Consider the following 23,057-nt stretch of genomic DNA (forward strand, 5'->3'; position numbering starts at 1 on the left):
GTTACGTTATGGGGATAGATGCTTCTTTCTTCTTCTATTATAATGCTGTTTCAGTAGCAATGGCTAATGAATTGGTATCCACAAGGAATACTTAAGAAAAATTGAACAGAGACTTGATGATTGCAACTACAGGTTTTGCAATACTTGAGGGAAATCAGGGTTGAAATTTTGACCATGTTTACTGTTGGTCTATATCTGTCTTGTCAGCCTGCCTTAAATGAATTTTCTCTTCTTTTATAGCCTATTTACTAGAGTTGTCACATCTAGAAAGATACAATGTCTTGCAAACTACTCCTTGGAAGAAAATATCCTAAACTTTTCCTATATGTCAGCAAGAAGTTGTGATCATCTCTGGTGACGAATATTTCATACTTTCAGTGATAGTGTTATTCCATCAGCTGGCATTTTCAATAAAACAATTTCCATTAGTGCAGTGCATCACTTGTGAGCCCGTGACTCTGTGGTGCATCTCAGCAATGTCCTACCCAGAGCTCACGTACTTTCCAAAGGATCCATTTGGACGCTTTGTACATGCTATAACAGTGTCGCCACACTGGAATGAAAATCAAACTCGGGGCTGGTAAAGCCACAGCTGAAGCTTCCCCAGTAATTCTGAGAATCTAAAATATCAGTGAGAACAACTGGACAGTGAGAAAGAGCTGTGAGAAAGAAGAAGAAGAGAATTGCTTTCTTACTTGTTAGGAAGGTAGTGTTGTAACAATGCTGGTTGTTCTCCCCCCAGATATACATTATTCATGAATCTTTGTGTCCAAACCCCTTGGCCTAACCATGTCCAGAAAGGTTTGTTGCTTCTGGGGGCAAGCAAGACCATCAGAGGCACTTCTTCAGTGTACCTGGAAAGGTTGGCTGAAATGTTCATTTTGAGTGCCTGTCTGCATACATTTACACTTTTCTTCAAGTCTTGAAACTGAATATGTCCATTGAATGTAAGAAAGATTCTTGTAAAGTACATTCTATGGATGTATTTTCCTCTGTTTTGTATATAAAACGTGAAGTGCATTTTAAGGAGCAACTGAATCATTTGTATAGTTCATTCTGAGAAGTCTTGCATTATTCACTTTACTTTTTCCTTTGATTTCAAACCACTGGCATCACTGCAGTGTTCTCAGAGAAAACACGAGCGAGCAAAAATTCATAAACATTTGTTCCGCTCTTATTAACTGAAAAGCCGTTGTCGTGCCGTGATTAATTTTGGTTTTCTGCTCTTTGGTATCTACATGTGTTTGAGACATGCCTTCCAGTTGATATCAAATGTGAACAGCCAAAAGTGTCACTGTTTCAGACACAGACACAGACACAGATTTCTAGGTTGGAAGAGACCTCAAGATCATCGAGTCCAACCTCCGACCTAACACTAAGCACTCCACTAAACCATATCGCTAAGCTCTACATCTAAACGTCTTTTAAAGACCTCCAGGGATGGTGACTCCACCACCTCCCTGGGCAGCCCGTTCCAATGCTTAATAACCCTTTCGGTAAAGAAGTACTTCCTAACATCCAACCTAAAACTCCCCTGTCGCAACTTTCGCCCATTCCCCCTCGTCCTGTCACCAGGCACGTGGGAGAACAGACCAATCCCCACATCACTACAGCCTCCTTTAAGGTAACTGTAGAGAGCGATGAGGTCGCCCCTGAGCCTCCTCTTCTCCAGGCTGAACAAGCCCAGCTCCCTCAGCCGCTCCTCGTAAGACTTGTTCTCCAGACCCCTCACCAGCTTGGTCGCCCTTCTCTGGACTCGCTCGAGCACGTCCATGTCCTTCCTGTAGCGAGGGGCCCAAAACTGAACACAGTACTCGAGGTGCGGCCTCACCAGAGCCGAGTACAGGGGCACAATCACTTCCCTAGACCTGCTGGCCACACTGCTTCTTATACAGGCCAGGATGCTGTTGGCCTTCTTGGCCACCTGAGCACACTGCTGGCTCATATTCAGCCGACTATCAACCAATACTCCCAGGTCCTTCTCGGCCAGGCAGCTTTCCAACCACTCATCTCCCAGCCTGTAACTCTGCTTGGGGTTGTTGCGCCCCAGGTGCAGGACCCGGCACTTGGCCTTGTTGAACTTCATACAGTTGATCTCAGCCCATCGCTCCAGCCTATCCAGATCCTCCTGCAGAGCCTTCCTGCCCTCGAGCAGATCGACACACGCACTTAGCTTGGTGTCATCTGCAAACTTACTGAGGGTGCACTGGACGCCCTCATCCAGATCATCAATAAAGATATTAAAGAGGACCGGCCCCAGTACCGAGCCCTGGGGGACACCACTTGTGACCAGCCTCCAACCAGATTTGACTCCATTCACCACAACTCTCTGGGACCGGCTATCCAGCCAGTTTCTAACCCAGCGAAGCGTACGCCAGTCCAAGCCCCGCGCAGCCAGTTTCTTGAGGAGAATGTTGTGGGGAACGGTGTCAAAAGCCTTACTGAGGTCAAGGTAAACCACATCCACAGCCCTTCCCTCATCCACCAAGCGCGTCACTTTGTCATAGAAGGAGATCAGGTTCGTCAAGCAGGACCTGCCTTTCGTAAACCCATGCTGACTGGGCCTGATCGCCTGCTTGCCCTGCAAGTGCCGCGTGATGACCCTCAAGATAATCTGCTCCATGAGCTTTCCTGGCACTGAGGTCAAACTGACAGGCCTATAGTTCCCCGGGTCTGCCCTCCGGCCCTTCTTATAGATGGGTGTCACATTGGCTAGCCGCCAGTCAACTGGGACCTCCCCCGATAGCCAGGACTGCCGATAAATGATGGAAAGCGGCTCGGCCAGCTCCTCTGCCAGTTCTTTCAGTACCCTCGGGTGCATCCCATCGGGCCCCATCGACTTGCGCACATCCAAGCTCCTTAGCAGGTCGCCAGCCATTTCCTCATGAATAGCGAAGGCCACATCCTGCTCCCCATCCCCTTCCGCCAGCTCAGGGCACTGGGTGTCCAGAGAACAACCGTTATTGCCGCTAAAGACTGAGGCAAAGGCGGCATTAAGCACCTCAGCCTTTTCCTCATCCTTAGTAACCAGGTTTCCCCTCGCATCCAGTAAAGGATGGAGATTCTCCTTAGTCCTCCGTTTCGCATTGATATATTTGTAAAAGGATTTTTTGTTGTCTTTAATGGCAGTAGCCAGGTTGAGCTCCAGATGAGCTTTGGCCTTTCTAATTTTCTCCCTGCACAGCCTCGCTACATCCTTGTGGTCCTCCTCAGTGGCCTGCCCTTTTTTCCAAAGATTATAAACCCTCTTTTTCCTGCTAAGCACAAGCCGCAACTCTCTGTTGAGCCAGGCCGGTCTTCTTCCACGCCGGCTCGTCTTTGGGCACGTGGGGACGGACCGCTCCTGTGCCGTTAAGATTTCCTTCTTGAGGAGCGCCCAGCCTTCCTGGACTCCTCTGCCCTTCAGAACCGCCTCCCAAGGGACTCGGCCAACCAGCGTCCTGAGCAGCTCAAAGTCAGCCCTCCAGAAGTCCAATACAGCAGTTTTACTGGTCCCCTTCCTGGCCTCGCCAACAATAGAGAACTCTACCATTTCGTGGTCACTCTGTCCAAGATGGTCCAGCAACAGATTAATGTCAGATTACCTTTTTAAGTATTTATTTCCATGCTTGTAAAGTAAGGGGAAATGTTGGAGACCCAGATGTTACATCTGCATCACACTGCTCAGGAGTTGAATTATTGAGATTGTTTTTGATGTAAAGACTCTTAGCATCATAGAGTCATTTAAGTTGGAAAAGACCTCTGGTCCAACCTTTAACCTAGCACTGCCAAGTCCACCATTAAACCACGTCACTAAGCTCTACATTGACATGTTTTTTGAAGACCTTATTTACTTATTTGAATATTATACAGCATATTTGTGGAAAAATTACAATTGGTGCAGTCTTTGCAGTTGACCGTTGCGATGTAATGTCACAGGGAGTGGGTGTCATCAGCAAGTTTGGAGATTATAAAGCAAATACCTGGATTTTGGGAGGAACAAAGTGTAAGTAGGGTGTGGTGTTGGGAAGGCTGTTAAGAGACTTGACTTACGGTATGAAATCAGCTAACAAATTCGGAGTACAGGGATCAGTCCTGTAGAGCTTTGTGGAAAGTTCAGTGTCACCTCGCACAGAGGAAAGGGTACTTTGGTGTTCTTTTGGTTCGCTGCTAATCTGAAACGGTTACATAAAGGTTGATGTCTCTTTTGTAGATGGAGCTCTGTGTTTTTGCTGTTGGTATGTCACACACAGCTGCTTTTGAGAGCTTCTCCCTGCCCAAGGCCTTGGAAGCCGCGTATCACGTAGGTGACATTTCTGATCATTGTTTTTGTCCGCTGAGAGTAGAGAAGCCTCCCATTTCAAATCAGTGTCATGGCAATGCCATCTATCAAGACGTGAATGGCAGAGTGAAATACTGCTCTTCTCAATCACAGGATTAAACTGCTGTCCTTTGCTGGGGAAGGTCACTTGTTTCAAACCTGAATTCCTGTACTGTAGGAGAATGGGGTGACACTGCTTTAATTTTCTCTATGCTTAGCCTCACAGGTTGGTTTACTGAGTGAATTATCTGGAAGAATCAATGCAAAAAACGTTCAGCCTCCCTTTCCCTATAAATAGGATCACTTATCACATCTTTTGAGGCTTGCACTTCCTCTGTGAAATCCTATTTCTCTGAATCTGTGGTGGAGGGTCCGAGTGCCCATCAGCAGGGCGCGGCAGGGGGTGACTGGGTGTTTCTGAGGAAAACCCTTCACCCTGTAGCAGCAGAGGACGGGTAGTTCTGATTCAGGCGCTGTGTGGAGAGCACGGATGGAAAGGCATTGCCTGACTCAGCTGCAAGGCCTCCAGGACCCCAGGCCAGATCTCCCCTCCTGCGCCCTTTTCGAGCAGGGGCTGCATATGCCGAGCTCCCGTGCTGCCAGTACATATGGGGGTTCATGCCTCTGGAGCTGTTCCTCTCTGACAAGCTGCTTCCTCCCCAGCTCCTGTTGTAGAGGCTGTTGCTGGTTTTCGGCAGGAGTTTTAGGTGTTTCTTTGCGGATAGAAACACGGCTGCGTCCTACATCCTGGCTTCTTCTCCCTTAGTTCACTGAGAATAGTGAGTTACAGCCTAGCTTCAGGGTTTCTCACAGGAAACTGTGGGCTATTCTTTAGCAATAAGTAATACTAGACCACTAAGTAATATCAGACCACTTCCATATCTTGCTTTATAGATGATGTAGTGTGTAGTGTTTCTGCAAAACGCTGTGTTTGGCCCCCGGGTGTGACTGTCACCTGGATAACCTCGTCAGCCCGCTGCTGCCCACCCGAGCAGAACCGGCCGCTGGTGGACAGTCCTGTGCCTGGCCATGGGAGGGGAAGAAGCAGAAGCAGCCTTCCTCTTCAGAGGTCTGCAGTGTACCCGAAAATGCCTGCTGTGAGTGCCCTGGTGGGTTCTGAGGCAGGGGAGAGATCTGTTGTGCTCTGTGGCACATGTAAGAGTTTTCTCCTAAGCACCCTCATCTATAGACAGCAGCAAATTGCTTTCTTTAAACTACCTCTTTGAGAAGAAGATCTGTTTGTGTTTTTTTTTTTTTTTCTTTTGATAAATTATATCCAGAGTCACAGCCCTAGGTTTCTGCTTTTCCTTCTCCACTCGTACCTCCTACCCAGCTTCTTTAAAAATCTTGTCTTTTTTCTTTTTCTTAACGCTGCAAAGGTTGGTTTGACATCGGGGAAGAACCGCACCGCGTGCTGATGTCAGACAGTTGCTCTCTGTCAAGCTCCTGCCTTGCGAAAGATGTGTGCGGGTCAGGCCAGGGCCGTGGTGCTGCTGAAAAGCAGAAAGTAAGGAGTGATTCCTGTTTGGCGTGAGGGCTTGAATCTGAAAGCTTTAGATTTAAAACACACCTAAATAGTGGCCTTCCCTGAGGTTCAGGCTATGGAGACACGTCGCAGTAACATCGCATTAATCTCTTCAGTGTCCAAATTCATGTCGGCTTAGGGACGACAGTGTGCACCTAACTTTGTTCCTAATGCACAAGATTTGGTTGACATTTGACCTGAAAGCATACTTCTAATTTCCTATAACTTTTAACAGCAATATGGTAAACACTGCTTTAAACTGATTTTAAAAAGTGAAAGCCTGCTTATTCATCCTTTCCGTACCTCTTCTGACAGATTTATTTTAAAATCTAAATTCTCTTCCTTTTGGTTGTCCTGAAAATCCAGGATGCAGGCAAAGGGCTTCGGACATAACGAGCAGTCAGAGCTTGCCTTTACTGTGCCCCCTAAAACCCCACCACACATTTTTTATTGTTACTTACTAAGCTTGTCTGGTAGAAAGACATACAGCCCTGCGGGAGGGAATAGGACCTTGAAATTATGTTGTAAAAACAAAACAAAACAAAACCCAATTATTCTGGAGGAAAAAAATCTTCTGCTTCTTGCCAAAAAATGTCAGCAATAATGGGCAAGGACCTGTGTTGACTCTCAGGTTTTAGTAATGGAGGGGAAGAAAAAAAGTAAAAAAGCTCAAGCCCATAGGCGGCTGCTGCAAAATTTATTTCATTGAGCTAGCATTACAAAATACTGAATTAATTTTGTCATAGACTTGTAAATTAATTTTGAATAAAACCTAATTGTTTGCAGGGGCAGCTCATATTGCTTTTTTCCTAGTTTGGTTTTATGCAAAACGAGTCCAGTTGCTGTCAGCCGCTAAAAGATGCGTCGACTGCATCTGCATTTGGCTCCGAACAGCGGTGTAGCTCTGCAGTAAGTCTCTTCTCGTCTCCCATTGTCACCCCATGTACTGCCTGTTCGGATCACAAAGTGCTATTAGGGCCCATGGAAAAAATGCCTTTAGGGGGAACAAAACGAGAGGGTATCCAGGGATACCCGCGGTGTTCTCTGACCCTCTTGGAGATGTGAATGCTCAAATCAATGACGGGGTCTCTGGCAGCTTCTAACAGCCCACGTGTGGCAATACTCTGCCTCGGGGACCAGACTAAATCCATTCTGACAGAAAACCTACAAATCACGTGTTGTGCACATTGATGGGCCTCGGCTTCAACCTGATGATCCCCACCTGCTGCCTTGCACGACTTGCTGAGATGCATATGGCCATGCCTGCTTCTTAAACCATGTGTTGCCCAGTGGAATTAATTTTCTTTATAAATGAGTGAACTTTTTCATTAAAGCATGTTGTATAACAGTGTACAGGAACGTCATTAACTTTTTAAAACAATTGGGGTTGGTAGGGTTATATGTATCCGCCCCTTATGCCAGTCAAAGTTAGCACCTTTCCAAAGAGGGAAGGACTTCACAGTATTGTCTCTCCTTAAGGAAATTCATCTTCTTGGTGGTGGAACTGATCTCAAAGCTGCCCTACCATGGTCAAACTTTTCATCCCAAGTCTTGCTGCTTACTCTTGATGTTGGGTGCGGATTTACAGTTGAGTAATGTTTGGTAACACAAGTGATTCGTTTGTGTTTTATGGTGTCAGATGCAGAAATTGAGACAAACAGATAGCATGTCTCAGTGTTACTCTGCATTTTTTACTATATTTGATTTTAAATGTCCACCATTTCCTTCAGGTGAATGTTAAGTGCTTGAATGATGATTCCTTCATGCATTCATAGCTTGGTAATTTGGCAGAACACTTACAGAAATTGGTTTGTGACTACAGGCACGTGGGCTTTTTCTTTCTCTATTGGTGTTTCTATGTAAAATTACCAATGTCTAGTGTGTAGTACCTTAGTGGTCTCCAAAATGGAAAACATCCTCTGTTTATTTGGTTGTCCAAAGTCAACATGAAGTTGTGAACTCATCAAAGATGGTGTTATTTCTGTGTTGTAAGCTTAATTTTTCCATTCAGTTCGTGCTTATTTAATTTTATATTTGCCTTTTTTCCCATATGTCAGGCAAGTTGTTCTTACCTCCATTGTCCACTCTCTGTGCTTGTCTGCTGGTGTCTTCATCTCAGCTGTGTCAGCAGAGAATGTATGTAGGTATGTATACAGGGGAGAACATAGATAGCTGTATATAGGTGGAGAATGGAACTGAATTAGTTTCTCAGATTAGCTGCACAGCTTGTGTGATCAGAATCAGAGATGTTTCTCGGTGACTAAGTGGCAGCTCAGAGAAAGCCAGCAAATATGAGGTCGGTGAATGGAGATATTTGGAAATCCACCCTGAAACGTAGGTGGTCCAAACACTGCAGCTTTCTTCCAGCTTTGCTCTCCCTCTGGTTTTGTTTACAAGTTTTCCCCCGGACTTCCTGCCCAAGAATTTTTCCTTTCAGCCCGCTTAATAGGTTGGTGACAGTTGGCAGAAGGCACAGTTGGGCAATGATGCTCTTACTGAGAAACATGAAAATATTTTCCTGGTATCCATATAAAGATGCAGATGCTCCTTATATCTAACACTGAAAATTAACTTTCATTATTTCCTGATGCAATCCGATGCCAACCACGCTGTTGTAAATCCTAATGTTTTGAAGCAGATTTGCTGACACCTTCATGTTCATCAGCCCCCGAAGCTGACAAATTCTAACTGCAGTAATTGCAGTAGGTTTTTTGTTGGTTTTGTGTGTTTTTTTTTTTTTTTTTTTTGGTTTACAGGAATTAGTACTGTTCTTTTTAGGGCTTATCTTTAAAGCATCTGTTTCTTCTAACAAGTTGTGTTGCCTCTAGGAAGAAGTTAAGCATCCTGGAGAAATAGTTACTCTTTATTATGGAGGACACGCATGTCTGCGTAGACTCCTGCCCCTTCTCTGAACCACAGCCTGATCACAGTCTGTGAAGTTTGCCCTGAAGCTATGAAGATTACCAAGGTTACCTGAAATTGCAGCCACACAAGTGATACTTTTTGCCTTCAGAAAGGAAAGGAAAGTAAGGAAAACCTGGGGAAATTGAGATACTGTTCGGTAGCTGCTAATTTCTGAGCACATGCTTCCACTGGGATGCTGTGAATCACTGTGGGAAGTTTGTCTTGCTTCATGCTTAGCTTCAGCTACTGCATGTATGCTTCTGAAGCCCTAGATAAGAATTTGTACTGGTCCTATAAACAACTTCTTCCCTTAGCCCAGTTGAGGCTCTTATTGCCTTTAAGAAAGGAGTTTAAGTCATTCTGAAATAGTGTTGCAGCTGAGAATGCTTGCTGCGTTTATGCAAGTCATAATCTTAACGTTGAAACCCTAAAAATGTCAGTGAGCTTGTAATGTGGATATTTTTTCACCAGGCATTACTTCCGAACTCCAGCAGACTTGGTCTGGAACTTGAACAGACCAAAAATAGTTGAATAGCATGTTTTAATAGCATCTTCCTTGTGCAAGAATTAGCCTGAAGTGTGTTTTCCCATATTTTTAATATATAAAATGTATGTATTGATTTTGCTGTCTGTGTCCTGATGTTGCCATTGTTGCTAGCTCTGTTTCCATCCTTGGTCTTTTGTCTCCCCACAAAAAAAATGAGCATTAACAAATGAAATAGGAGGGAGCTGAATGTAACATGTTCCCATGTAGCATCTTTAAGGACAGCTGGGACGATCAGGAAGCAGGTTGCAGGGACAGATGTGTAGACACAGGGACATGGCTTTGGGGAATTAGAGCTTAGAAAAAACAAAAACCAAAGGAAGCTGAAGAGATTGTTTTTTGTTTGTTTGTTTGTTTGTTTTAGTAGATGGTTATACTGTTTCTATTATAATAGCAATTTTCTTTTGTTGGTCAGAGGGTGTATATAGACCAGCTCAAAGCAAAGTATTGTTTTTCTGCAAATCCAGTTTTTGCTTATTTTTAATTTAGTATTCATTTGACAACCAGGGCACGTTCCTTTGTGTTGTCTAGTGGTGCAGGGGAGTTCAAGCTGCACAGGAGAGTTTTGATCTTGTTTGGAGCTGAAAACCAGAGTACTGGTGCACAAGGGCAGGATGAGCCCTGATTCTTCTTGACCTTCAGCCGTGAAACAGGGAGTCAGATGAACAGACTTCATTTCTGTAAAAATGCTCCCACCCCCATGCTGAAAACAAACCCATAATTTTTATGTAGTGCTTTAAATGGAAGTTGGAAGTTTCTGTTCCTTAAAATAGTGTGGAAGTGAATCAAATCAGCCTCTGTTCTAGATGTTCTTCCAGTATGGACACATCTGTGCCTATCCCACTAACCAGGGCTTGATGTGGCCTCTGGGGACCGCAGCAGCACGACCCTTCCCCAGGCAGGACTCTGCACGAAGCCGAACAGTACCGGATGATGGGAAGAGGGAGGCGACCTCTGTGCCTGCTCTCTTGGTCAGTATGGCCCCGAGAATACAGCTCTAGGATGGACTCCAGTGCTTTGGAGATGCTGTCCTTGTACCAGAGTAACGGGGGCAAAATCAGCCCTTGCCAAACAAAACAAGTTCAAATCATCTCCTCCCCGTAACTCCACTGGATTTTTGGTAGTGTCTCTTTACCAGCTCTCCTGCTACCACACCCGTGTCCTTCTGAGATATCTCTGCATGTATTGGGAGTCAAAATATGCTGGTGAAACGCTGTACTATAACCACTAACTAAAACCTCACATTGATCTTTTGATGTGCGGTGACTTTCTTAGCGCTTTGTTCTTCTCTGGAAAAATGATATTAGACATCGCTCTGTGATAAACTGGGTTGCTTTTACCATGATAATGTATTGTGGGCTGTCTGGACAGCAGAATCACAGAATCACAGAGTATCCTGAGTTGGAAAGGAGCCACAAGGATCATCGAGTCCAGCTCCTGGCTCCACACAGGACCACCCCAAAATCAGACCGTGTGTCTGAGAGCGCTGTCCAAATGCTCCTTGAACTGTGGCACGCTCAGGGCCGTGCCCACTGCCCTGGGAAGCCTGTCCCAGTGCCAGCAACAACTGGAAGTTGTAGTCCTGTAGCAGGTAGGAGAACCAGAGGTGTGTGCACCCTGCCTTTTGAAGGAGAACATTCTCAGTACAAACTCTGCCCTACCCTGTCCTTGTCTGGGTGGGCTTGGAGATCACTCAGTCTTCCTGCATCTCCTACTGAGTAGGGGTAGTGTAACTCCTTGGTAGTTACATCACAACACGTGTATGTTTTTTGAAATATCCCAGTTTTCCTGTGAGCTTCATGTTTGTTCTCACTGGCTTGCAAGTCACGGCATGCAGTGCTTGCTCTTACTGCCTCAGTAAAACTTCGAGGCATGTTTGTTTTTACTCTTAACACTGGAGAAATCCTGGTGCTCCTTTTACTTTTTCTTCTGAGAGAATAATCCTCTTGTGACAAATTTAGAATTGATATTTTAATATTTTTTATTAGTATCTATAGCGGGGCAAAAAAGAAATGTCTTTCGGTGGAAACTGAAGTGGCTCAGATCACTGCAAATGTCTGAGAAATGTCCCTTCACTTAAATGTATCCCTTTGAAAAGGCAGCTCTGCTGGGGCTTGGACCCACTCTTAATGGTTCTGTTTTACTGGTGTGATTGGAGCCGTGTGCCCTAGGGCCAGCTGTCAGCTACTGCATCAGAAACACAGGTTAAAAAATTGACATCAGTCAAAACTTAAAGTTTCAGCTTAAAGTTCTAAAACAGAGCCCAGCACAGGAGCAGGAGAGGAAACAGATGATAGCATTTTCTGCACAATATCTATGACTTGGATATTATTCTTTATTTCAACTTGCTGAGGGTATGAAAGCAGCATAAAAACCTACCTACTGAAATTCATGAGGAAATCTCAGAATTCCTATATCCTTTTGAAAAATAGGCCTCAGGTTTCTAAATAGTTTAATAAAATCTTCATGATCTTCCTTTTTATCTACTAGATCTGTGAAGTTGCATAGGAGCAATGAGAAGGTCTTTCTCCTCACATGTTTTTATCTTGTAGGACAACCAAGCATTAATATACACAGTTAATTACGTATGATTTAGACATATATATATATATATATAATTTTTTTTAAGGAAAAAACATACTTCAGTGGGGAAGAGATATCAAGTATAATCTTACACTCCACTGGATTTTGAAGAACTTTTTAAAAAACTGCCTTTTAAAGTATTTTATATGCATAAGGAAACTATAAACATGGCATTTAGGCAATGCCATTCTGTCTCCTTTATGCTGCAAATGATCAGAGGGGTTTCCACTCAGTATAAGCTAAGCAGCTTTCAGGTTTCATGTTGTCCGTAGTACGTGAGGGACCTTGAAATGTCTGTTACATACCTATTAATTCTATTTTCCCTAAAAACAGAATCATGATATGAGAAAGTACCTTTTGCCTGCTGTTCTGTGCAGCATTGTCATATATTTTCTTTAATTCTGTTTTATCTATGAGCCTTTGGTCGGTGAGTCAGTCCCAGCTGATGATACAGGACATCTGCACGTAAGGTTTCAAAATTACTTTTAAAAATATTTTCATGAAAGCAAGACTCACAGTATGTTCTCCTATTAATCAACAGGCAAAAAATATTTCAGCTGTCCAAACAATTGCATATAGATCCAGCTACTTGCTGCCAGTCTCACTGACCTTAGCAAAAACTGCTCTTGGAGGCATTCTCTGAGGTTTTTGCAGAGGAAATATCTTGTTAATTCTGGAAACCAGGAAGAGTTTATTGTGCAGTGGATGTATGTTAAAAACAGTCTGAGAATCTTTCTGGATGAAATTCGTTGCTACCACTGACAGCATTATAAAACAAATGAGAAAAGGTTCCTAATCTGGCTCTCTGTAGAGTCTTTTTTGTGCAAAATAAACTGCTTCCATGCTGGTTTTGTATTGATGCTAATGATTATATCTGATGCGAGATTGTCAAGAGTCATACTTTGTTGTGAAGTACTTTATTATGTCTGAAACTCCAGAGTGGCTCAAATTTAATTCGCATAGGCTGTATGTGAATCCTCCAGAAATTGGAAGATTTGCAAACTGTCATGAACGTCAGCTTTTCATAATCTTCAGTTCTAATGATAAAAATACTTCTTAAGATCATAGCCCAAGAGATTGCTATCTGTTCTCCGTATTTTTAATTGCAAATTATTACTAGTTCAGCCAGTGACAATACTTAAGCAGGTGGTTGGTTTGGATTTGCTGCTCCAGTGAGATCTAATCTGCAGTAGCAAAAACTTGGCCCTCTCCCTCTCCCTCTCCCTCTCCCTCTCCCTCTCCCTCTCCCTCTCCCTCTCCCTCTCCCTCTCCCTCTCCCTCTCCCTCTCCCTCTCCCTCTCCCTCTCCCTCTCCCTCTCCCTCTCCTCCTAATGTTATCTGAACTTTAAAAAGAGAAAAAAATATTACAGGAGTTTTTCAGATAAATCCCACAGATAAATCCTTTTTTTTTCCTTTTTTAAGGAGATGGCCTAAACTAAATGTGCTATTAAGAAAATAAAGAAAAGAACGAGCATGCAACAGATCATATCCAAAAGTTCCCATTGAGACTTTCATTGAGCTCCAGAATTCTTTTTCCAGTTCTACTAAATTTCCTTTTTTTTCCTTCCCTCCAGGAAGTGTCTCCCTGTGTTTAATTCGTTCAGAGTGCAAGGACTGAAAATCTGTTTCCACTGTTAAAACCACTGACCTAGGGCGGGAACGGGAATATTTCATTTGGAACCAAAGGATAGAGGATAAGGGAAAAAAAAAAAACAAAATGAAACAAAACAAGCAAGCAAAAAACCAACCCTACCATCTTGGCAGAAAAATTTGCCAAAAATGTAAGGCTTGAATTGTGCCGTGTTGGAAACAAAATACACTATCAGTATGAGTGTTAATACCATAACAGCTGGAAAGATCAGCTTGGTAGTAGATTACTGATTAGGTTAGAGGGAACTCTGAGTCATCAGCTTTTCTTGTGCTTTTTTAATTAAAAAAAAAATAAATCACTCTCGAAACTGTCCTCACTGCACTTTTCTTCTAAGTGTTTTTCCATGACTAAAAGAAAAAAGCTTTCCAATTCCAAATTGATAAACGCTCTGCGCTACCATTCATTAGGTGATGAGAGTGTGGAGTGGGAAGATCTCCAGGCTGTTAAAATGCTTGGCTCCTTTTGATTGTGCCTGCGTAATTCTAGGTACATCATCTTATCTTTCCTCATCTGCTTTCTCCAGCTGTGAGGATCGTGTTCCCCTTTCCTGTGTAAAGCACTTCTGGAGCAGACTATGACAAGAAATAATTGCTAAAACCACCTTGCAGGCTGTGGGTATGTCCAAGTCGGCCTTAACGCCTACTGCTTTGTTTCCAAGGTACTTACCATGACAGAAGCAAACCGTAATGTGACCCTTGCTTTTCTCTGTCCCTACCCCAGTTTTCCTACCAAATAAACAGGTAAACCCCCCATCTCGCTGCCCTGCTCCACAGGTTTTGACAGTACCAGGCTACGGTCCAGCTCCTAGGTCATTGCCTCTCTTCAGTCATTGTGAGCACTTCTCTCAGCTCCCATTGGCATCATGTAAATTGTGCTGTTACCTGCTTTGCCATGGCTTCTCCAGTTTGAAAGGACTTCATGAAAGTGGAATCTATTTTTCATAAAGAACATGTAATACAGAGCCAAAATGCACTTTTTTTTTTTGTTTCCCAACTTTCGACTGCTTCTTGTCCTATTCAAAGGCATTCTTAACTGCTGCTTTCTTTGTGCAAGTACTCAGTCATATAGATTTTCCATCACTAGAGCTTTATGTCAAAGAATGTGTTATCAAGGGAAAGATTTTTTTTTTCTTCCTTTTACAAATAGAAGAAAATTGCTTTGTTTTCATGATTCGCAGAAGACTAACACAACTTCTTGTCAAAACAGAAAGGAAAAAAAAATCTTTGTTCTGAGTGTTTCCGTATGGATTAAAAAGATAATTTGGAGGGACCATTTATTTGAAATCTAAGTTTCCTGAGCAAGGAAAAAACCTCTTTCAATTCAAATAAGCATGGAAAAACTCCTTGCATTCCTTAACTTTAGAACCGAAAAGATTGTGCCTAATGTACTTTTATTTTCTATTAGAGCAGGCTCTCTTGTTATGCCATTGGATGTTTTCACTGTGGAAAACCTAAAAATCCTAAGAATAAGATATTAGACAAGCTGGCAGTCTTTTCTCATTCTTGGCTGATGGGTGACTGACATAAAAAAGACTCAAACAAGCAACCTTTTCAGTTTTCTCAAAGGAACAGAGAACTGTATGAGCTAGGAAGCTTCCTCTGGTGCTGTAAGTTATTCTTCTGATGCTAGTAGAAACGTTGTAAAAAAGTGGGGAAGAGCTTGGTTTGTGGGAAAAATTGTTTTTTGTCTGTTCAGGATAAATAATGCAGTTTTGATCTCAAAACTATGTAAGCTATTTCTTAATTTCGTAAATTAAACAAAAGGGAAAAGTGAATGAAGTTGATACTTTTAGAAATAATAATAGGCTACTGAAGGGGAAGAGTGTTTGCTTTAATATATCACACCTGTGCAGAAAATCATAGCTAGCTCTGGGTCTTAAGCAGAGGATTTTTTTCCAGATGATGCAGAGATAGCAGGGCTGGAAGCTGCCTTTCTGTAAGGAAAGGCCAAACAAGAGGAGTGGTTCCTACATCAGGGTCTGCTATCCACATCACCAGCCTGAAGTCTTCCTTTGTCCCATTTCTGTCTGTAGACCAGTTCTTTGAAGGTATGTCTGGAAGGAATAGAAGGTATTGACTAACTTTAGGATGAGAAAAGGTTTGCAAAACTAGTTTGTAGGGTGAGCTTAACTGATGCTAAACTGGTGAGTGACTCTTAGTGTTTGGTAAGCCTGCTTTTTCGGAAACACTCCTCTACAGCAAGAACACAAAATGCTGGCAGGAGCCCTAGGTAGCTTTAAGCTGTTGCTACAAGCTGTCACCTAGATTACTTGGCAAAAGGGTGTTCAAACCTGTAAATGGCTTTGGCACAGCCCAGTCTCTCGTCATAATTTCCTGTATGTGGAATTTTGCCAAGTACTGCACTAGTAAGTTGAGGGGCTGGGGGATCACAAGGTTTACAGGCACCAGATACCTGCTTGCATTTGCTGGGGGATTTTTAGGTTGGCTTTATGTCTATCTACAGTATTTTGTTTTTCCCCTGGAATTATATGTAGCATATTTTCAGGAGGAGATGCTGAGAAATCATTAGTATCCATTCTTCTGCTTTTTAGCTTTCATTATTTAAATTCCTCTTAGAACTAGGGCTTGTTTGTTTTGTTGTTTTTGAAAAGTCTCCAGATTATGTAGTTGGCAGTGGATCATGCCCGAACTCCTATGGTCTTCACACTACTCCTTTTCCCTACAGATGAAAACCAAAAAGCCTTCCCCAGTGATTCAGAACGTCTGAACCAAGCTTACTTATGGGTTATACCTAATAACAAGAAGACCAGCTAAAATATAAGAAGCTGGTGTTAAAAGCTTCAGGTAACTAACACAGTTTGACATTTGGAAACCATCATCTGCCCTCTGAGTGCAGAATAATTTGACAAGAACAGCTTCTCCCCATCTTGGTTTATCTCAGTGTAAGCAAAGAGGTCACCATTGGGTTTTTGCTTTGTTCTTTTGAATGCAAAACCAAATTCCCAGATCTTACTGTTTTTGTTTTTTTTTCCTACTCTTTTTCTTACAAGGATGAATGTCTGGTTAGGTAGGAAGTTTAGACCAAGCTCAGAAAAAGCCAGTTTGAACGCAGCAATCGTTCATGTAGTGTCACCTCCTACAACAGCAGTATCCCAATTTTCCCACTGTTCTCTATCAGTTGCTGCCATTCTGCACTTTCACTGGAGCAAGCTTCAGCTGCCTTTTACTAGAGCGTATTTTGAACCCTTGTAAACATATGCATTAAGGAAATTTACTTCAGATAAAGTAATTATCTGAAGCCACAGTACAAAAAAGCAAATCTAGTCTCATTAAATTAATGATGACATTAGTAGGTCTCATCCTTTTGACTTCATTTTTATTCATGGTTTAGAAGGAGAAAAACAAACACCTCAGTGGTTTCTCAAGTTCAAGTGCAGGAATGTTCCTAAATCTCCTAGCTAAGGAGAAGACAACAGCATGAACAAAAAATACTGACTTTTGGAGATAAATATCTATTTGTTCCACTGTAAAAATTACCGATTTTTTTTTTTTTTGGTGATGCATCTTTTGCATCATCTGTTTCCCTTTAGTTCTGTGCAAAGCTAAGTTGTTCCATTCTTTAATTTCTCTATTTTGTTGCTTTGTGCTATTTTAGTCTATTGTAATAAATAAGGGGAAATGTAACAGTTATCAGAAACTATTGAACTACAGTTTTAGTTTTCAAAAGAAGTATTTTCAGTAGAAAACCGTGCTTCATTCTGAAAACTTCTTTTTCATCCTTCAGTTTAGAAGCATCCTCTATTGGGAACAACCATGATTTGCCTACAGTTGCTTAGTTTTAAGATGGCTGTAGTACATGAGCACAGCACAAGATGGATGGCGGGATTGAAGACAGGAAAATGCAAAAATAGTATAGATAGTCTTAAGGCTAGATATTTTAAAGAAAAAATTTCACGCCTTTCTATTTCAAAAACCAGACACTTTATTGTCCAAGTCCTTTGAGTTTTTAGCTGAGTTTGAAGAACTCCTTTAATATAGAGATAATGATTTATTTTATGTCTTTCAGTCAGTTTATTGGTTTGTAGACCTGAATTTTATGAAAGAAAATCCTTTAATTTTGTGTATGCCTATTCATATGTGCAGTTGCTGTGATACAGATTTGCACTGAAACTTTTTAGTCTCTGACATAAACCAATATGATGATTTTAGCATCGTGGTTCCGATGCAGTTAGTCAAAAATCTGAACAAAAAAACAACAACAAAACCACAAGTACTTACTGAATTTAGGTGACTGGATGCTGAAAAGGTCTAGGCAGACTTTAACACACGGTCTCACACTTCTCTGCAGTGACCCACTTCAGCCATACAAACCGATTTTTGCAATTAAGTTTTGCAGAGAGTTCATGACTCTCTCCGAGTTGCAAGCCATTGTCTGGGAACAGCTGCTTTAATTTCGAGCTATTCATTTCAATGCCTTCTTTCTAGTTGTTTTGTACAATGCCTTATTGTGAATAGAGTTTCATGTAACTTTCATTGAATAGCTGATGGATCGGGAATCGTTAAAAACCTTGCATCAGTTCCTTGTGAAACTTCTGCCTCCTTTCCTACCAACCCCTGCTGTAGAGTTCCAGCTCATTCAACAAGCATCATTGTTGAGTCAAGATTTAGGTGAGCTGTGTAAGGCCTTCAGAAGATGAAGACCATTTTTAAACTTGATTAAGGACTTTATAGGAAGTTTACTAAGAACAGATGATGTCTCATAGGCATTCACTAGCCTGGGTTCATGACAGATGCTGCAGAATCCATTGCAGATCAAGCTTTTTAAGCCCAAAGCCTTCAGGCTCAAGTGGGATGCAGAGCATGGAAAGCTGAGGGCTGATATTAGTGAATTACTGTTGAGAGATGCATTTATTAGCATTTTTTTTCTGTGTAAAGCTTGTAGTGGAGGAGAAATCTGAGACTATGTATGAGCTGTGGACGGTTCCTAGCTAGCAGCAAATGTTTTGTTGTCCTTCTACCAAGGAAATGCCACTTCGACTCCAGAACCCTTAGATGTAGTTGGCTGCCCAGCCGTGCCATGCATCTTGCTTGAGAATATCTTACCTTGCTTGAGGTTGGCTCTGTTTATCAGTAACTTGATTTTACTTGGAGAAAGATATTTCGGAAGTCATGCTGCACCTATATGGCAGGACCTGTCCGAAATCAAAACTCATTGTTATGTATATTTGTTCTTACCTAACAGGTTTTTATTTTGAATCAATACATGTAATATTTTCTATATGTTCAGGGAGGACTTTGATGAAAATGTAAAAGTGTAGCCATAAAATATAGATCATTTTCACCTCCAGTTACAACTTGTGTTAAGCTTTTTTTTGTTTCGGTGGCAACTATTTTGACTTGTATGTATTGTCATCTAGTTAGGTATTCTGGGTAGGTATATCAGGTGTGATACTATGTATAAAACTCAGAACATATTCTTGTGAACTGTTCTGGCCCAAACAACAAACTAAGCCGAAAGAAAGGCAAGTAAGTAGTAGAGACAAAAAATTTCCTTTTTGCCTGGTTTTGTATAGTTTTCTGTATTCGTTTTTTTAAGGTTACTTTAAAAATGTAAAAGTTGCAGAGAAGAAACTTTCTCTGTTTGCCACAAATGTTTGGCTTTCTCTTCAGTAATAAGGTGTTTTCTGACTTTTGAGTCATACCAATGCTACCAAAAGTATGGATAAAGTTTAATTATTTTATGCTCCCTCTACTGGCCTTACAGTTGTGCAGCATAGACCTATCCCACACCTTAAAAATACCCAAACTTGCAACAGTTTTTTGGAAATTGAGAGAACATTGGTGGGAATTGGGAGTACATTTTTATCTGTGTGATTCAGCTTTGAGCAGTAAGTAATGGCATTTCTGAAGTAACCCTTCAGTAATAGTGGGAACTTTTAGAAAAGAAACAAAAATGATGTTTTGTGATGACTTTGAGTACATTCAGTTACAGCAGATGTGCAATCTGTTGCTACGATATAGGGAAGCTGTGCATCTACCATCAATTACACTGTACATTGTGTCCAAAAATTGTTTCATTTTTTTTGCTTGAGCTTCATGAAAATCATCTTATGTAGTACAGCATGGAAAAGCAGAACTGAACTGAAAAAGTTGTTCAAAAATAAGTGAAATAGCCCAAACTTGTTTGAAGCTAAGGTGCAAAACCTGTTGTGCCTGGGAACATTGTCTTGATAGAGATCACTTAAGAACTGTTACGTATTCTTTTTTGTTTTGTTTTGTTTTGTTTGTTTGTTTTTGAAGCTGGACCTGTGATCTGCAGAATGCTAACATACCCTCCAACTCGAAGAGCCTTAATTGTGGGTTGTGGTCTGCAGATGTTTCAACAGCTGTCAGGGATTAACACCGTCATGTATGTATTTACTGCTTGCTTCTCTTTTAAAAATACTTTTAAAATATTTTTTAAAAGTCAATTTGACCAATAGCAGTTGTAGATGGACTTCTTGACAAATTTTGAAATGTGTAAAATTGAGTGTGAGAGCTGGAATGCTGGTTTTAAATCTGGATATTGGTATATTTGGTATCTCAGAAAATTGGTACGAGAAGATGCCAGTATAAGGATAAACATTTATATAGAGACGACAGTGCAAACTACTGAGAGACGTTATATTATATGTTAGGGTTTATGGTTAAAGCTACACAAGCGTAGATAAGAAAGTACTCTTATGGCTCGAATTTGTGTGCAAATAGATCAAAATACTGTGAGGGCTAGACTGTTGACCATGTAAATGGGATGGAAAATTACTGTGAAGTGCTAAAGGAGGTAAGATGCTGAGGCAAGAAGCATTTGCCATTATTATGTGTTCTATTACGTGTATGAAGACTCAGCAAATGTAGAGGTGAAGAAGAATATATTGGGTTTTCTGATAAGCTGTCAGCTCACATGAGGAGTAGTTTTTGGTAAATGTGCAGTGCACAAGACCTAGTTCAAGATGAAATTACTGCTGAGCTATCCTACAAAAGTAGCCATAACAAATGATTTCCATATCAGTTTAAGATCAAGTGTAAAATACATTGCAGTAATATCTTATGGAGAGAACTACAGCTAAATGAGGAATCTAGTTAGGAAATAGTTACAAGGAACAGCTAAAATCATAAAGCTTTTAGTGGTATCAAGAGCTACCATATTAAATATTAGAGTAAATATCTACCATCTATCATAAGTGGGAAAAAATACAGTATTGTTAAACTGCAAATAAGGGAAATCTGTAACACACTTTATAAAGAGGGACTTTATACAGTAAAAATTGTAACCCAATGTGGAAAACAGGCAAATGAATAGCTGTTAAATTACATGTGAAAACCAGAAGACAGGCACAGAAAGAGCTTTGAGGAGATCTTCAGGCTCATCAGAACCAAGAGAGGATTTCAAGGCCCAGTACGGATCAAGGCTCTGTGAGAATAGTGTAGCAGAAGATAAATCTGCAGCAGCAAATCTTAAAGACTCCTTTTGCATCTGTGTTAATTATGGAAGGTATATCAAAGTTCCCACACTGAAGCTTACAGAGCTTACACGCTAGAGCTTGCAGAAGGTCTGCTTCAAATTGAAGTGTTAGGGGAAGAAATTTTAGAATAAGCTGATTAAAATGAATTATAACAAATTGCCTGGACTAATCAGCGTACAGCAACAAGTCTGGACTACTTCAAATACATAGTCAAAAAGAATTTTGAAATGTAGCTTACTCTGTGTAAAGCTGCAGTCCAGAAAGTTTTATTTCTGTCCATATCAAAATTAAAATTGTCATAAAATCAAAGGAGAAGATGTGTTTGTAAATACAAAAAATATGTACATAGGGAAAGTAAAATAATAAAGAGCCAACACGATTGCTGTAGACTGACTATAACCTGCAAGTCTGTTGGATAGGAGTTGGTGGGCACGTGAGGACTATACCATATGAACTGACTATCCTAGCCCATGATGCCAGAGTTTATTGAAGAAACCAGTTGGTCAAAAAAGTAAGAGAGAAGTCTTGGGTTAAGAAACAAAGCTAAGAAATAAGGATAAGAATAAAATATCAGTTATCACAATGAAGGAAAGTCAGGAGTAGGATCCTGCAAGGATCTATGTGGGAGTCTTTGCTATGCGGCATTTTTAAGTCAGTGAAAGGGGCTAACCAGCAAAAATCAGCTTGTACTCATACACGATTCAGAAGATTAAAATCCTCAAATCTGTGAAAATGAACAGCTGTGGGAAGATGATACAAAATAACATATTAATAAAATGGCAAAAGCGTTAACTTTTTAATACTATCCAATAATGCTTACAGGAGGGAACTGGCTAGAGATCTTGAAGCTGAATATAGCTCTGTACAAACACCACGATGATATCCATGACCAGGCTGGAATAGTACAAACAGTTGTCAATGTCGTTTTTTTTAATATTGATAAACCTGGTTGTATGTGGAGAGAGAGATCCTGTATTTGAACAGGATGGTTAGAACTCTGCAGCCTGGAAAAGAAGCTCAGATGCATGATATATAAAACTACTAATGCTGTGCAGAAGATGGGGAGGGTATGGTTATTCATTATTTCTTATAACGTAGTTTTGTAGACTCCTGGTTCTTACCCAGCAGTTGGCTTAAAATAAACAGAAGGAAACATTTTTTCATGCAGCGTATAATTATATAGTGGAACTCATTGCCACAGGATGTTACAGATGCCAAAAGTAGAAATAAGTTTAGAAGGTAATTAGGGAACCTGATATAATAAACATTGTTAAAGTATTAGTAAACATGATGTGGATGCAACCTCTGGCCAAGGACAGTCGTTCTCATGTTTTGATTCTTACTACTTTAGGGATCTTTATTAGGCTAGAAACAAAAATTGACAGTTCACAAGTCTTATGACACCAGTAGGTTGACTCTGCTTATTTTAACCTTCATATGTTGTAAAATCTCAAACTACTTTCTCTGTAGGAGGTTCTACAAATAGTTTGGAATTGACCTAATTCGCTCTTGAATGTGTAGGAGGACAGAATTGCAATTATAAAACATAGCTGAATCTTAACTTCAAAATAAGAAAATGCCTATAATAAACACGTGAAGGCACTGTTGTTAAAGGACTGTCCTGTAAACCATTCGAATTATCCAGTATTTTTGAATAATCTAACATAAATACATTTTTGGTTATCAGTTATGCAAGATAAACATTCTCCTGTGAAAGGAGTTATTTCAAATATAAGTAATCAGCTGTCTATTGATGGTTTGCTTGCATAGAAGTTGATGATTGGTTTTTAATGCAGTAATTAAATGGTACCTTATGGAACTGTCAGGTTGTATTAACTCTCTAAGCACTGTTTTCCTCACCTAACAGTTGGTTCTGTCATTCTGGGATTGCTGTTTTGTAGCAGCAGGAAAATGGATGTTGTAGGAGTGTGTGGACTTCACTGGTTTTGCAAACTCACTTGCCAAAATGTGTTGATCACAAGAATTGTTTTGATGGTTATTGTTCACTTAAGTTTTTGGTGCTGCTGAGAATCCGCTTTTCTTGCTATACCCCTTTGTAGGCTGCAAGAGAAGGGGCTGATAACTCTG

The 23,057-nt window shown here is 41.1% G+C and overlaps 1 protein-coding gene across 1 annotated transcript in view; it reads left to right on the plus strand.

Annotated features, from left to right (window-relative positions):
* SLC2A13 (solute carrier family 2 member 13) overlaps positions 1-23,057 on the plus strand; it is a 154,956-nt gene that overhangs the window by 52,234 nt on the left and 79,665 nt on the right. The window contains exon 4 of the mRNA XM_040544722.1: positions 19,768-19,876. Coding sequence (XP_040400656.1) covers positions 19,768-19,876 — 109 coding nt within the window. The remainder of the gene's footprint in view (positions 1-19,767; positions 19,877-23,057) is intronic.

This window comes from Cygnus olor, chromosome 1 (assembly GCF_009769625.2).
Source record: "Cygnus olor isolate bCygOlo1 chromosome 1, bCygOlo1.pri.v2, whole genome shotgun sequence".
NCBI lineage: Eukaryota > Metazoa > Chordata > Aves > Anseriformes > Anatidae > Cygnus > Cygnus olor.